Consider the following 16,813-nt stretch of genomic DNA (forward strand, 5'->3'; position numbering starts at 1 on the left):
TAAGGTATGTGATTTCACAGAATAGGAAACATTTTCCCATGAGATACTCTGACTTTTGGCATTATGGATTAATTCAGATTCTAAGATTCACAGTATACTAAATTGTATTGTTGTCCATAGAAGATGCTGCACGTGTATCTGTCTTAACTGGATGGGGAGTTCTAGCCTCCTCAGGAGGACTTACTGAGTAGATGTGAAAGAAGTGAGCATTAGAAAAGTTTTATTTTTCATGAACTGCTCTGCCTTTATAACTTAGCTTTGCTATTTAAAGCTTCCACCATTTGAGCTAGTAGGCCCTTAACTGTTAAGATGGGAAATATCTGCTAAATAGATAACAGGGAAGATGTGAGATAAGAAACTTATTCATGTATGTATTCTCTGTAAAGGCGATACACATTTCAAGTAATAATTGCCTTCTAAGTCATTGCTGTTCCTTGCAGTTGAGGGAAAAGGTAGGCTGCCTATACAACAAAACTGGATAGTCTGTACAAATGTTTTCCAGGTTTTGATATCACAGTTGTTATCAATAATTATACCCTTTGGAATGTAACTGAGTCAGGTGTCTTAAAGTACTCATAGTATCTATCCAACTTTGGCTTGTCCTGAGCAAGAAAACCTCCTTACTGCAAAATAAAAAGACTGGCTCTGGGAAAAGCACTACTTAAAAATGAGAGGATTGAAAACAGAAACAGACTCTAGAAAGCAAAGAAGGTAAAACAGAAGACTGATAATTATCAAAGATCTCGCTAGTGCTGGGCAAACTCAATTGTTCTGCAATGCATTCATACAGAAATGGCAGCTACTCCCCAGGCCTCACAGAAAGCTGCACGCAGAGGACGCATCGGGCTGTCTATGGCCAATGTTCTGTATGCCAGAAGGATCAGAATCACAAATTAATCAGAAAAGCAACACTCCAAAATCTCTAAGACGAGGGCAGATCTCAGCTAGGCAAACATCCTAGAACCTTACAGGTAAGGATTATCTACTACTCATAGAACATTTCATATAAAACTTATGAATATCAAACGGGGAAAAACAACTTGAAGAAGGACTAGGAAGGAGGTGCCCTACGGGAGCTTAGGTCACTCACCCAAACTCTGTATGTATGGGTGGGGTTGCCGACAAAGTACAGGTGAAACTCACTGCATTGTGTCAGCCCGGCCTAGAACATTTTGTTCAGATAAATTTAACTCAGAAGTCTATGCATGGTGTCCATATGGGGAACAATTATATTCTCCTCCTGCAAGGAATTCTGTTTATAATCATCCTAACATTTTCCATTTTTGCACATCTGGCATAAATAAGCTTTTTGTGAACAGTAAGAATGAACATTCGGAAAGCAAATAAATAATAGCCCAGTATATATTTAGAAACATCATAGACAGTAACAGACGTCGGAAGACAGTGCTAAGAGGAATTTGAAATCTTCAGAGATTTCATTGTTTTAAAACATTCACTGGGGGAAAAAGAAAAGGAAGGGAAGAACGTTGGGCTTTTTACTACTCCACATGGAACAGAGTGAGTTTATTTGAGGAAATCAAAATGAAGATTTGTAGTACAGGGAAAGGGTAGGGGTTTCTAATCTGGAAGGACAGTATTTTGGGTAAGAATCAAACCACTTATTCGTAACAGAAGTTAATTTTTAATATTAGTGGAAATAAATTCATTCTTGTCATCATTATGCAAACCAGTTCAAGTTAACTCAGAGGAATGGCAAAACTTACTTATAAAAACATTAATTTTTTTACAGTATTTTATGTAAACATGGTACTCATTTAACCCTACATTATTATGCACGGGGATTATATTTTTAAATTACTTTGTTACATCTGTAACTACCATCCTAAACTTTGATCTACCTGCACCTTTAAGGCAAGGACAGATCATAAGGCTATTCTAAATGCTTTTAAAGCAATGGGAATCATTAAGAAGGACACAAACAGGGTTCTGAGAAAAAGATCTAGGAAAAGATGGTAAGCTCTTTCAAGGAACTGATGCATATATGGCAACAAGAATTTAAAACCTCAACCAAACTATTACAAAGACAAAATGGCAGGAGTGACAAAATTCTGGAGTTAGCAAACTTTTCTGTCAAGTGACAAATAGTACATTTTCAGGTTTTGCTGGCCATGTGGTCTCTGCCACAAGCACCCAACTTTGTCATTACAGTAGCGAGTGGCCATAAACAATACGTGAAGAACAGGTATTCCGTATCACTTTATACAATCAGATGGCCTCAGGATTTGGCCCTGGAGGCTGCGGTTTACTGATCTAATTCACAAATGCTAGGAATATGCTAAGGGGTATCCTCGAACTCAGGGATTTACCTGACTTAATAGCTTGATGTCCCTTTTCTAAATCTCAACAACTACAATACTTCAATATTTTGCACTCTTTCCCAAATGGCATAAGAGCCCCATTTCCAAAAATGAGTTCAATAAGAACTTCTCGATTATGCCTTAAACCAGTAAGTAGATAAAGAGAATGGCATTTGAGAAAGAGAGAAAAAACAAACAAACAAACAAACAAACAAACGTGTCTGTTGTATCTGAACAAAGAAAAACTTCCGGGATTCCAACTCCTTTCTGATTAAATGCCTTCCACTATGATTAAGAAGACTGTTGCCTCTGTTCAGTTTAATTTCCTTTCCATTAACTGTTGTTTGTATTTTTTTAAATTAGATCTTCTAGTCAAACAAAATAGAATTTTTACCAGTTAAAAGAAACAAAATTAGTGTCAAGTAACAACTAAATTTTTTTTAAAGTTATTTCTTGACCAAAGACTATTCTGCTATTAAGGATGAGGTGTACTCTTCCACCAGACCACTTCCAACCAAGGCTGGATTTCAGCTATGGAGCTGGGAAGATAATAGTTTAGTTCTACTGTCGTAACATCTTTGGAAACCCTGTTTTACTGATGTAGAGGGAACTGGAAACATCTAAAAATACCAAAAAATAGAATAACCAGAAAACTTTCCTTAACTGCTATCTCCCTTCGCTTCCAACCTTATCATTTAGGAATGAATTTATTTTTACTTATTCAAGATTCGATTCAACCGTCTGGTACAATGATGGCTTGGGGGTAGTTGGCAAATTACATAAAATAAAACTCAACTCAGTTCAGAGGTAAATATGGTTCTGAGTAAAGAGAGAACAAGTCATTAGAAAGAGCCTTTCTGCCTAAGTACAGTGTTCCTGTTCATGCCAATGCTATATTTATCCTGGTATCCGAGTTCAGAGAGAATAAAAGGTACCTCTTAGAACGAAGGCAGATTAAGATACTGCCGTCTCTCTTCTTCTGCTGAGAATACTGGGTAGCTCCTTTGCTATCAAGTGCCACTCAACGAATGGAAACAGTCCCAGTGTTTGCTATTTTCATGGCATTAAAGTACTTACTGATGATTTAGCTCTCAATGCTAATGCAGTTCCCTTCACAAGGTGACACGTGCAAGTTAAGATTTGGTAATGAGTTTTCAGCATTAGCTACAGTCCATCTAGTACATCCTTAAGAGAGGTATCCTCTGTGCACACACCGATGCAGCTATTCATTAATGCAGATAGAACACTACTACTACTATGACCCTACAGTGATGTTAACTAAGAACTAGGACAACGTCACAGTGAACCTGGGTAAGAATCTTGGATAGTTATGCAGAATGCTAATACCTTTTCTAGCTAACACGGAAATTGCTTTCAGAAACTTTACTTTGTTTAAAAGCTAGCCTGGCTTGAATGTTCATGAATTCCATGGCTCCGGGCTAGGCCAATGAGGAGGTGAGAACCAGCCAACACGATTGTGCTGATGTGGTCCTAGAAGACCAGGTAGCACTCTATTCACAGTATCAATTCAGCAACACCTATTACAAGTGGATGAGAACGGAAGGGAACCCAACAAACACTCCCAGCATTTCCACATCTACTAGAGAGTCTCTACTTCGTTTAAAATGCTTGTTGCTAATCCTGGATGGAGTACTGACAAACGCTGCCAACCTTCTCTTTACAAACATTACTGCAGTTCACCTTTACAATTTGGTCATAGTTTAAAAAGCTCCATTTTCTCACAGAAAACCTAAGAAACTAACAAAGCACAAAGAACTTTCCAACATACTACTTCTCAAAAGTAGGATGGACTTAACATTTTTTTGGTAGGCTTAAAAGCTCCATCTACAGCAGCATATTCTGTACTTCTCACCTTCCTGCCTATTTAGTAATGGCAAACTGTTCACGGACAGACGTGATTACCAGCTAAAATGTTTCACTGGAGATTTTAGTCTAATTTCAAATCCACTTTTATGCCCACAGGGCATAGCTGGTCCCTAAGGTGGCCCTATCATTCTGTTGCCCAACTAAAGAGGAGAATGCTCTAGTCTACATCTCCTAAGGACAAAGCTTCAACGTATCATTTAAGGGAAGGCTCTCATCAAATGGTAGCATCATGGCATTCCTATTAAAAGACACATTGCTACGTTTTTCCAGAAGAGAAAATAACCGCTCTCTAGCAATATGGTGCAGCTTTATGTGTATATACAATTCTCAGATTGTTTGTGAGTTACTCTTTGCATTCTAACTTCCTATCATCAGAGAAACGCCATTCCGTTCCACCCACCTTTCCACATACCACAAAGCATTCTCAGAAAGGGAGCACGTACTACCATTCTCACAGATGGCTCACCAGTGCAGGCATGACCAGCCCCTCCCCGAATCTCTTTTACAATCATTCTGTGCCTCTGCACCAAGACAATTTCTTAAACCACTGCATATTTCAATACTCTTAAAAATTTAATGATTAAGAGAAGCTATATATTTTTCTCTTTCCTATTTGCATCTACTTGCCTGCATCCCTTAATAATCCTCCTTCATTTTCTGAATGCAAGACAGGGCATCTAAAACTCTACATGTTTGCTAAAGTTTTTCTGACTCTCAGTGCTGGATGAAGAATCTCAGAAATCCCCAGAATTACCAAAAAGGTCCCTTGAAGTTTTAAAAATCTTAGGAATGATTAAGTAACCAAACCTGATCAAATTGATCCCTTGATCAATTTATTGCAACATGATTGTGCCTGATGTTTTCTGGTAAATGCCCTGTAGTGTATTATTAAAAAGCAAAGCTCTTGGAGTCACCAGCAAATTTGCTGATGGTTGGTTTATGAATTACTAGGTTTGCAGACGCGAGACATGGATTTAGTGAGGTTCTTCTATTGGCCTGAAAATATAAACTATTACATACGTAGAAGGAAATGGAATTGTGGTTGCAATAAGAACCATAGTGCTGGGTTTCTTCAACCACAGTATTGCAGAAAAAATGTGTTTAAAACTTCATATAAAAGTTATCAAATATGGAGACCTGTAGATTTAAAAATACAGTCCAGGCTCATTTCACTAGAAAGTGACATTTCTGATGTAGAATATTGCTGTTCTGTGAAGGTAGGAGCCAGAGAGACTGGATGAAACTTTGGTAGTCAGCCTAACACATTAATTCATCTGGACTAGAGCCATTTCCTAACACCCAAAGATATTTAAGCACTATGGTTTACAAACACCAATCAGGAAGTTGCAGTACTCTGCGCCATTGGACATTTGCACAAAACCTCACTTCTTTCCCCACTCCCCTCTTCCCCAACATGAAACTCAAGCCCCCAAATGTAGCAGAACCTACTGCAAACACTTTGTTGCTCATTTCCCTTCCAGTTGCCTAGAGAGCTTCAGGTGACGCTGCCCACGAGAACACCGCTCCAAGATGGCTGCTTACATGAAACAATCAGGCAAAGCGTCAGATGCCTAATCAGGGCAAAGAGAAGGTCTAACTTTTCAAATTAGTAACAACCACCAGGATTCTTCTTCTTTTTTTTTTTTTTCCTTGAAATGTGAAACTGCATGTTCTGGCAGGGAAGGAAGAGGAGAAATTCCTCCTTCTTGTCACCGTCGCAATTACTTCCTTCTCTCTTGTGGCTGGCTGGTTCAGATGACCAAGGCTCCTGCTGTGTTTTAGATGTGGGCAATTACAGCCACCAGGATGATATGGACCAAAGTACAGTGTTCAAACATGACTGGTAGATAAATGACCATTTATCACCGTTTTTTAAAAAAATTTTTTTTCTTATAAAGTTAACAAACCAAGGCTGTTGATCCCTGAATTAGAAAGTTGATTTACTTGATTATTTCCCAAAGTATGAGGTGGGAAGGAGGAGGGGAAGAGCCTCTCGTGCTTCTGCATATGTTGCTGATCCTCTAGTTTGGCAACATCTTGGGAGCATCTTCCGATCTAGTGATGTGGCATTTTGTGAATCTAAGTACCAGCCCGTGGCCCTCATGCTGGCTGCTTACGGCCCAAAGGGGAAGAGGGACTGCCCCCTCCCCCTCCATGTTTCAATCTGGCCCAGTGGTGGACACAGAGCCCTGGGCAGTTTCCCCAGGAGCAACTGTCTCCTCTTGTGAAGGTGACTCTTCCTCAGCTTGTCCTCGAGATGTGACAGTTGTTTCAGGGGAGATGCTGTGAGGCCCCTCCAGGGGAATACAGCCAGGGTGGTTTTTGCGAAAGTGCTGATTCAAGATGGCCTGGAAGGGGAAGCTTTTGCCACATACGTGACAGTGGAAGGGCTTGTTGCCTGTGTGCTTGCGGATATGATACTCCAGCTGATCCTTCCGGGTGTACTTCTTGCCACACATGCGGCAGACGAATGGCGTGATTCCCATGTGCAGGCGCATGTGGCGGTCCAGGCTCCCCTTCTGATTGAAAGATTTGGCGCAGTAGATGCAGGTGAGACGGGGGTTGTACCGGAACCACCGCTCAGATACTTCTTGCTCTCGGAGATACTCCACATAGCCACTCACTCCCATCATTGCGGACTCTTCTACCTGTGTCCAGTGAGGAAAGCAAGAACACATACGTGTCAGGATACATATTGAAAGAAATCAAATCTATTTTTACCTCTCATACCAGGCAACATGCTTATTTTTAGGAGAGACCCAAACAGGAAATTAATTACTACAAAAAAGTACAGATGTTAATATAATAATTAAAAGAACAATCTGAGGACACTCTATTCCATTACTTTAAAAGAGCAAGATGGGGGGCGCCGGGTTTCTCAGTCGGTTAAGAGTCCTACTCTTTTTTTTTGTTTATTTATTTTTGAGAGAGAGAGACAGACAGTGTGCAAGCAGGGGAGGGGCAGAGAGAGAGGGAGAGACAGAATCTGAAGCAGGCTCCAGGCTGCGAGCTGTCAGCACAGAGGCCGATGTGGGGCTCAAACTCACGAACAGTGAGATCACGACCTGAGCCGAAGTCAGATACTCAACCGACTGAGCCACCCAGGAGCCCCAAGAGTCCTACTCTTGATTTCAGCTCAGGTCATGATCTCCTGGTTCATGGGACTGAGCCCCATGTCGGGCTCCCTGCTAACAGCACAGAGCCTGCTTGGGATTCTCCCTCTTTCTCTGCCCCTCCCCTCAAAAAAGGGGCTCTCTCTCAAAAAAGAAATAAACATTAAAAAAAACAAACAAACATATAGGAGGCAATTATAGTTGTTTGGCAGAGGCTAAAGTACCAATGCAAAAGTTGACTCTGCATTAATTGGAAGAAGACTCCTCTAACTAGCAATTGGTTTTGTGTCCTTTTCTTTAATTTCTCAAACTGTGTTTTGTCTCCTTTCACATATGTAAACAGACAGTGCTCTTCATTTCCAACAGAAGCAGTTCTCAGCAGGTTCGGGAAGCAGTACGTGAAGCCAAGCGTTGAATAGTAACACTGAGGTTTTAGATGATTTCTGGTTTGTCTTCTATAACGTTTCCTTCTGCTCCATTTCCCTGGATAATCAAAACTGAACTCACATAAAGGACTAGGGATTATCCCACCAAAAGTTCCTGGGTGACCACGGACAAAGCACAGAGTAACTTCTCTAAGGCTTAGTTTTCTCATCCACAAAATTAAAAGGTGCCAGCTCTGCCGAATTCTCATGAGAATCAAACAAATAAAGGTACCTTGAAATATTTTGAATGCATGTTATTATCCTGTATAGCAATTAAGGATACTGAAACGTGGATTCAAATCTGCATCCTACTTATTGTATGACCATGAGCAAGTTATTTACTCTATGTGTCAGTTTCTTCATCTGTAAAATGAATATAACAGCATCTACCTAGTAGGTTGCAATAAGCATGAATGAGTTAATTCAACGAAGCACTTACTATAGCCAAGTAAATGTTAACTATTATTAAACATTACAAACTCACAATATTATTCATAATCTTGAGGGAATAGTCTCTGAAAAAACCCGCCTAACTTTTAAGTAATGTCATACCAGTATTGTCCATATGCAAATGTCATACCAGTATTGTCCAGATGCAAAGTCAATGTAGTTTAGTTACCTGTGAGATCTTTTTACATTATCTTTTAAAATGTATTTAACTTTTAATTCCTTTGAATTAAAACGTGGGGTTTGAACTCACGACCCTGAGATCAAGACCTGCGCTGATATCAAGAGTCAGACACTTAACCAACTGAGCCACCTGGGCGCCCCTCCTTAAGGTTCTTTTTAAGTGAAGTATTCCATATAACGAATACATTTCATATAAATGAACGATTTCCATGTTGTCTAAAATTCCATCTAGATACATGACATGGTCTTCAAATATGTTCACCATCTTAACTGTGAATTACTAATCAGACTCAAAGAACTGAAAGGACTTTAAAAAGTCATCTATTTGGTTCATTTTTATTTGAAGATCTCCAAAACTGGAAATTTCACAGGCAACCAAATAACCCCCTATTTAGGAGATGCCTCTTTACTTATCACCTAAGTAACCTTAGTTACTCAAAATTAGTGATAAAACATCTTCTATTTATTGGCCACCTAAAAAGGCCAATGAAGATTAGAAGATTAGAAAATGAGAACTCTGTCCTCAAGGAAATTTCAAAGTAGAAGGACACATAAAATTCATGCAACTAGAAAAAGAATAATTTTTATGAGTCAGTACAGAGTTGGGAAAAATTATACCATATCATCTGTAATTGCTACGGTGGTTTAAGGAGAGATCAAAGAGACCTGGGCTAGTTAGGGCACATGGAACCAGGAGCTGGGTCTTGGGGGAGCCCAGACACCTGGGAAGAACAGAGTATCCCAGACTGAAGTACAGAGACAGGAGAAGTTTGATGTGGTTCTGACATACAGAGAAGGTCTGATAAATGCTGATGAGTGGTGGAAGAAGCCAGGTTAAAAAGATTATAATTACTTGGAGAATTAAGCCAAGTATTTTCACCTTCATGTGGCAGACAAAGGAAAAAGCCACAGGATGTTTTTAAGTAAAGAAGTAACCATAGCAGTTTAATCATTCCTGTCATCAGGAAGCTCTTCCAAGTTTATCAGAATTTGTTCTTACTGTAATGTAACTGTAATGTAAGCCCCTGTCTTGTTTCGGTTCTCTGTGGCAGGGAAAAATAACTGTGGTGGAGACTCCCCATAATGAACTTCCACACATATTAAGGTGTATATTAACTCATCTCTTAATATCATCTCCAGACAATATTACTTATCTGCCGTGGCTTTATAGCCTGTACCTTCTGCTTTGTTCAGGCAAACACCCTTGCAGAGTTCCCATATTTACCCCTATCCCATCTACATAAAAATAAGTTATCTCTACTTAAGAAAATTTTTTTAATGTTCATTTATTTATTCTTAGAACATGAGCAGGGGAGGGGCAGAGACAGAGGGAGAGAGAGAATCTCAAGCAGGCTCCACGCTGTCACTGCAGAGCCCGATGTGGGGCTCGAACCCGTGAACTGTGAGATCATGACCTGAACTGAAATAAAAAATCAGACGTTTAACTGACGGAGCCACCCAGGTGCCCCTCTAGCCGCTTATTTAAAAAGTGCATTTCATCTCTCTGAGTAACACTTTCCTGAGGAGACACTGATTCTAGCAGTTGCCTGTTAGCGCTTCTATTCCCACAGCACTGCTCCAGAAGCCTCGGCTCTGTGACTTGTCCCTGCTTTGTGTTCTTGTTAGTCTGCCTTACCCACCCGGAAAGTGCGTGGTCTGTCTCACGCAGCACGTATTTGCACAACAGTGACTGCATCTTACCTGAGAGGTGAAGAGAAAAGGGGCCCTAATTATATGAGTAAAGTTACTTTTCCTCCAAGCTCCTAACATTTTTTTTTAAAAACTTTTTCAAATGTTTTCTATTTATTTTTGAAAGAGAGACAGAGAGACAGAGTACGAGTTGGGGAAGAGCAGAGGGAGCGGGGGACACAGAATCTGAAGCAGACTCCAGGCTCTGAGCTGTTAGCACAGAGCCGACACGGGGCTTGAACACACAAGTTACAAGATCATGACCTGAGCTGAAGTCAGAAGCTCAACTAACTGAGCCACCCAGGCACCTCACATTTTCTCTAACATCTTACTGAAACTAAAAATTTCTTGAAGCGCCTAGGTAGCTCAGGGGCTTGAGCGTCCGACTCTAGATTTCGGCCCAGGTCATCATCTCACAGTTTGTAAGCCCGAGCCCTGAGTCAGGCTCTGTGCGAAGAACGAGTAGCCTGCTTGGAATTCTCTCTCTCCGCCCCTCCCCCCTACCTCTCTCTCCAAATGAATAAACATTAAAAAGAAATAAAAAACTAAAAAATTCTAATACTTACATTCCTTTTCTGGTACCCCCACATGGTAACATGCAAGTAAATATAGTTTCTAACAAGTCTTACTATTACTATACTATGTACACAATACACATCCAATGGCTTAACTAAAAATCAATAAGGTATTCTCATATAACGCAGATGCTAAAAACGTTAGCTACCCAATCTTAATCCACCAGTGTTTCCTTTATTTATTTATTAATGTTTATTTATTTCTGAGACAGAGAGAGACAGAGCATGAGCAGGGGAGGGGCAGAGAGAGAGGGAGACACAGAATCTGAAGCAGGCTCCAGGCTCCGAGCTGTCAGCACAGAGCCCGATATGCGGGGCTCCAACTCACGGACTGTGAGATCATGACCTGAGCCGAAGTCGGATGCTTAACCAACTGAGCCACCCAGGCGCCCCCACCAGTGTTTCCTTTTAAAGGGCAAAGGTATTTACAATTTACTGTGTTCCACTCTGTGAGTTCACAATCTTTTTAAAAATCAATCTTCAGTGATAGACACTTGTGAGAACAAACAAAAATATCAACCAACTACTTCAATTACTTGCTAAGGAGTTGCAAAGAAGATGGAAAACATTATTCCTATCCTTTCTAGAACATTTTAGTCTCTCAGAAGATTCAGGAGGAAAAAAATGAAAAGACACAACCATACAAAAAAAGCAATCACATACAAAAGTGCATAAGCAATTTATTTACAAATACGTAATACTATATAAATCAGAAATTACGTAGTGTTATGCCCACAGAGTATAAAATCAGACTCTCTCCATCCCAAGTCTTAAATTACCTGCATGTAGTTTCCAGGGGTTATTTTATATTACTCTCAGGAATACAGACTGGTTCCTGTAACCAGGGAAGAGTCCCACAATCTTATCTTTTCTACTTCTCAAACTCTGCTGACACCAAAAGTGTATTTCCTGCACGCCCACAAGTAAGAAAGAAACAAGTAATCGAATACAGTATTTATTTAATGGGGTCACTGTTACCTTTCCTGTACCTTTCCTTTCTTATTCATTACATTCTGTTCACACACCGTGGCAATTTCTTCACCAACTGAGCAATCCTAACCCCACTACATACCTGGGAGCTGGGCTGCTTAGGCTCATCCATTCTCCCAGGAGACTCACTTCTGGCTCTGTGTCTCTCCGTCAAGGGAACAACACTGCCGGAGGGGCTAAATCTGTTGGAAGAGGAGCAAAAAGGGGACTAGTAGAAAAATAGTGTCAAGGAACTTAAAAAATGATGACATCTACCCCTTTTTATCCCTTGGCTGAGGAAGGGGGAACAAACAGAACAACAGATTTCTAAGAAATACTTTCATAGAGTAAATATCAGATCTTAAGGTTAAAAGAGGTCTGCCCTAGTAAATTTAAGAAATATAAAATGGCATAGCAGATAGACCACAATGGCCCGGTGACACTAAGGCTAAATACAAGCTTCTGTCCTTGAGGACTGGGAGACCATAAAAGCATAAATTAAAACTGGGTCTATGATTTTGTTTCTTCTATGTAACTGTTAGGTTTTTGGTTGCTCCCTCTCCCACGCCCCTGGTAACTTGTTACAGATCTCAGACTGCTGATACAGATCGTGGAAGTTGAAAATCTCTGCATCCAAAGCTATTACTTCTGATTCAGTTCTAACACTGGACAAAGGGTGCTAACACAGGGGAATAATAAGTACTGTCCTCAAGGATACTTTAACTGTTAAGGACAGGAGAAAGACCACCTACAGGGGATATAGGATATGCCCTCTGAATTTCTGTGACACATATGCCTCTTTTAAGGCCAGATGTGAACCAAAGTAATAGCTTCTTTAGTTTTCATCGTTCATGCAATTTTAATTTATTTTTAAGAGTGGGGAAAAAAACAAATATTACCAATCGAAGTTGGTAATATTTCTTTCTTTCAACTGAGGCTTTCTTTCCATTTACTTAGATTAAAATTGTTACTTCCACTCCCCCAAAAATGTTCTGACAACCACAATATGTTAGAAAAAGAAAAGTGAAGCATAGGGCATAGTAGCACTGGTGAAAAAAAGAGACTCTCAGGCTTGTGGTAGCAGCAGTCATCGATGAAAGAAAACAGGGAAAGGTATTATCAAATGACAAATGAAAAAAAAAAAAAAAGAAAAGAAAAGAAAAACTATCCAAAAAGCCCTTCTTTGGAATTACTGTCATTACACTAATTTAAAAAGAACGATCACTGCTGGTACCCTACTTCCTCTAATTGTGGTAGACGGGGGCAAAGAGAAGTGAACAGTGCTACAAAGGAAAGTCAAAGTCCCCCAGGCCACCTACCTGTGTGATAACATACCAAGGAAGGGCACTGCTGCCAGGCTCCCAGCTGATGATCAGCTCCCTGCCTGGAAATCCGAGGAGGCCCTGGCAATTACTGATCCTAGCGTGGCTGCAGCTGCTATTCTGATTCATGGAAGTGTCTAACTTTACCATAGTTCTCACAACACTGTGAATACTTCAGGACTAGGAGCTTCCTGCTTTAAAGAAATAAGAACGCAAGTCTTTTGGCACACCTCCGGTTTCCTCAACATCAACTTATTTTCGCTAAGAACATCAAGGAAGACACACTCTGTGCCACACAGAGGGCCTGCGTTAGTGACGTCTGCACAACAGCCGTTTAGACGGACAAAGAAAACAAACCGTACCTGTCAATTTCACTGCTTGTTGGCCGAGCCACCTTGGCTCCTGAAGATCCCAGAGTGTAATTTTCCTGCCCCACAGAACCATGGCCGGTGGTGTCAATCACCATGGCTGTGACTTCCTCGGCGCTACTCCCATCTTCTCCGGAAGGCTGATTCTCAGTCCCAAGCCACTCCTCCAGGTTTTCCGTTTTGATGTGGACTGCCCCAAGAACTCTAACTTCATCATCACTCCGGGCCCCCCGGTCTGCTACTCCCGTCTCCACATACCACTGTCCTGCTCGGTTGATTCGAAGAATGGGCTCCCGGCTCTCTACATCAGAACTCTGTTCAATTATCTGAGGGCTGGTGGACTCCTCAGGAGGACTGAGCTCCCTGATATCCAACACAGCACTAACCTGACCTCGCCGGTTTCCCTTTGCAGTATTATGTCGTGGGCTAAGGGAACGGTTTAGATTCGGTGTCACCCTGTGAGACTCCGGAGGCCTTTCTGGATGCTTTGTCCTCGTTTGACTTAATTCTGCTTCAACCTCTGCCACGTTAATTTTGAAGTGAATCCCCTCCAGGATCTGTGTACATTTGTCTATAATATGCTGCATCTGCAGAAAACTGGCAGCTGTCAGGTAGCTGATGATATCTGCCAGTTGCAGGCATATCCGCCCCGTATAACAGAAAGAAAGGAGCTGCTCAAAAACAGTAGGGTTCTTGATGACCGAAATGGAGACAGTACTCATCTCATTCAAGGACATGTGATCCCGGAAATAGGGTGAACTGGCAGCCAGGACCACTTTGTGAGCCCGAAAAGCCTGTCCCTGCACGTTGACCACAATATCACAGAGACGGCCCTGCATGCGCAGCTGGTTTAGATGGCTCAGGACAGAGTTGCTGAAGTCAGGGATCTCCAGTTGTATGTTCCCACCTTTCTCCATGGTCGTGCCTGAGGGTGTAGGCAGGCATTCAACCCTGCTGAAAGAGGAAACCAAGTTCATTAATAATTTGAATTTCACTCCTGCCATGCTCTCCAATTCAAATCTACTGAAAAATATTTTTTGGTAAAATTTCAAAATCTCCAAGTAAAAAGAGACAACTTCCCTTATGTTTGGATATGAAAACAAGATACCCTTAACAACCCAAATGTAACTGCTAGACTTCTACAAAGTTGACCTAAGATCATTACTCCCCTTACTAATAAGCTATGCAGCATCAAAACATAAGTTTAACAGAAAGGGGAAAACCAGTTGTGACAGTTCTTTTTTTTTCTTCTTTAATCACGAAGTATTCATACACTGAATATAAAATCCTGTGATAACTTTTCTTTGAAGGAGGAAAGAAATCAGCTCTTTGAATAAATGTAATTACACACTAATGGATTGATCCCTCTTGCTAATATTTTACTACATGCTGTAGAAGTTATGTTTATTATTTAGAAGGTGACTCATATCCCACATGAATGTACGTAAGCCATTATTTCGAAGCTTGAGAGTCAGAGCCCTCACACAAAGGCTTGGGTTTAGGACTCTGAAGCAAGGTCTAGGTTAGGAAACATGCCACAGCCGTGTCAGAACTCAGTGAAGATGCAGAGAACCTGAGGATGTTCAACCTCAGAATTAAGAAAGGGTAGGTACACTGCTTCTATCTAAATTCAAAGCTGGGAATTTCAGGGTGGTGATGATGCTGATTCTGAAATGTAATTCCCCAAAGCTGGTAGAAAATAGAGCATTTATCAATATGGCCAATATTTTTACATCAAAAATTTTTCTTTAAACAGCTGAAAACATTATGCCTATAACTGCATCCAACAGCCTTCAATGGTTGACACTAGTTTGTGTAAATCTCAACAGGAAGACGCTGACTTGAGCCCAACATGTTTCCATTTATCTGTAACTTTATAAGACATTACATAGTTAGCTAAAATCTAAAATTTCAGAACTGATCCTGACAAGCTCACAGTATTGCTCCGCACTTACAACACACTTAATCAGTAAATAGGGAAGTGTATACACTGCTTTTAAGAACCAACTTTAGCCAACCTGACCTTTTTCCAAAGCGTTTTTGTTTGTTTTGAAACTTTTAATCCAATAAGAGCCTCTGTCGATGCCATCATGAATTCAGATGTGTTTATTTTGGAGCCTACACCAGCGCCTTTTTTGTTTGCTCTTTCCGGCAATTCCCCAGTGAGGAGGAAGCCCCTGGAGTAAGGTCTCTCTCTACCGTCGGCACTGGAAGGGTGAGAGCTGTAAGAGGGAGAATCGGGAACGCCATGGGGTTGGCCACTCCGGTATTTGAGTGGCTTTAGTCTGCGATAGGAAGCGTGGGTAGTGGGAAACTGACAGAAGGGCGAAATGTCACCGAGGAGCGGGGGAGGAGAGGGGAGCAAGGCTTGGGGCCGGGGAGCGAGCAATCAGGTGAGGGCAGAGCACCGGGAAGGGGGCGGCGCCCCGGGACCCCGTCCAGGCGGTGTGCGTAGGCGGGCGGGGAGCAGCCCAGAGGTGGGTGTGTGTATCTGGGTGTGTCCGGGCTGCGGTGGGGGAGGGGGCCGCCCATCCCGGGGTCCTGAGGGAGGGGCCCGGCGAGGGGGCGGGTCCGGCAGCTCAGCCCGGCCCGGGGCCAAGGGGGTGGAAGGTCTCCGGTGCCTTGAGGGTGGGGTAAAGGGGAGTGGCTGAGCGCCCCAGGAGCAGGCTGCGGCGGAGCCCGGACAAGGCGGTCCCGGTGCAGGGCAGCGGGACCGGTGTGCGGGGCCCGAGCCCAGTCAAGGAGCAGCACCTACCTCCGGGGGTGGAAATGGGCCGGAATGGGCCGGAACACCGTCCCGGAAGTGAAACCCCCCACCCCCTCCCCCGGAGCGGGCGACGTGCCGGAAGGAAATCACTCACCCTTACACCGCCCCCCTTCCCCTCCCCCAGCGCTTTCCGTCCCTCGCGCCCCCTCCCCTCTCTTCCTTCTCAGCCGGTCGGAGGGCGGGAGCCTTGAGTCACGCGGGCTGTCGTGTCACCGCCCACAATGGCGGTGGGGCGGGGCCAAGGGGCGGGCTTAGAGGAAGGAGGTGTGGCTGCAGGAGGAGGAAGAGATGACGGGAGGAGACAGGGAGGAGCTGAAGCCGGCGCTGGCGGCGGGGCGTGGAGGGGGGGGGGGGAGGGTGCGTCATGACGTCATGAAAAGGCGTCCTTATATACTGGTGCCTGGCCTCCATCTCGGTCTTTCGAGGCTAGGAACTGGTGTTTGGTTTGTATATGGTCATTTTGCATAATGGCTTGTTGGCTCGAGGCCTTCAGCTCTTGGTAGTTAAAGTCATCTTAAACTAACTGGTATTTGTAGGCCGGTCGCGGGCTTTGGAGGGTTCCCAAGATGAAGATGGTAGAAGATTACGTTTTGGGTGCGGGCGCGGCCTGAATCCTACCGCTCGGGCAGAATTGCGGAAAAACCCGTGGGCTCGCGTTCCCTGCCTGTGATGAAGCCTGCGTTGGTAGGGACATCTGAGACTGTTGATGAACGCCAACGGCTCTGATGGCGGCGCGTGCCGAGTCACCCG

At 42.7% G+C, this 16,813-nt stretch overlaps 1 protein-coding gene and 1 non-coding gene across 6 annotated transcripts; one reads left to right on the forward strand and one right to left on the reverse strand.

The window, feature by feature from the left end:
• Positions 1-344: 344 nt before the first annotated feature.
• Positions 345-16,135, reverse strand: ZBTB37 (zinc finger and BTB domain containing 37). 5 transcript variants are annotated; one of them, XM_053909268.1, is made up of 5 exons: positions 16,052-16,135; positions 15,320-15,518; positions 13,291-14,247; positions 11,710-11,809; positions 345-6,853 (listed from the first exon to the last, which is right to left on the reverse strand). In XM_053909268.1, exons 3-5 carry the CDS (start codon positions 14,211-14,213, stop codon positions 6,365-6,367), a joined length of 1,512 nt encoding a protein of 503 aa, XP_053765243.1. In that variant the 5' UTR covers positions 14,214-14,247; positions 15,320-15,518; positions 16,052-16,135; the 3' UTR covers positions 345-6,364. The 5 variants fall into 5 exon arrangements, with proteins under 5 accessions (XP_053765243.1, XP_053765244.1, XP_019280835.1 ...); XM_053909269.1 differs by having other exon boundaries at positions 13,291-14,250; XM_019425290.2 differs by lacking the exon at positions 15,320-15,518 and having other exon boundaries at positions 13,291-14,250; positions 16,052-16,110.
• Positions 16,136-16,718: 583 nt separating this feature from the next.
• Positions 16,719-16,798, forward strand: LOC128778926 (small nucleolar RNA SNORD74). The gene has a single exon (XR_008424785.1). It is a non-coding gene; the product is annotated as a small nucleolar RNA SNORD74 (small nucleolar RNA).
• Positions 16,799-16,813: the final 15 nt, after the last annotated feature.

The sequence above is a fragment of the Panthera pardus genome, unplaced genomic scaffold, assembly GCF_024362965.1.
Source record: "Panthera pardus isolate Hobbes unplaced genomic scaffold, ASM2436296v1 HiC_scaffold_21, whole genome shotgun sequence".
NCBI lineage: Eukaryota > Metazoa > Chordata > Mammalia > Carnivora > Felidae > Panthera > Panthera pardus.

Bases quoted from the DNA above. Each gene is read 5' to 3' on its own strand.
- ZBTB37 (XM_053909268.1), bottom strand. From the start codon at position 14,213: ATGGAGAAAGGTGGGAACATACAACTGGAGATCCCTGACTTCAGCAAC. The intron at 11,810-13,290 runs GTACGGTTTGTT...CTCTTCCAACAG, and splicing joins ACAAGCAGTGAAATTGACAG to ATTTAGCCCCTCCGGCAGTG. The intron at 6,854-11,709 runs GTATGTAGTGGG...CACTGGACACAG, and splicing joins CTAAGCAGCCCAGCTCCCAG to GTAGAAGAGTCCGCAATGAT.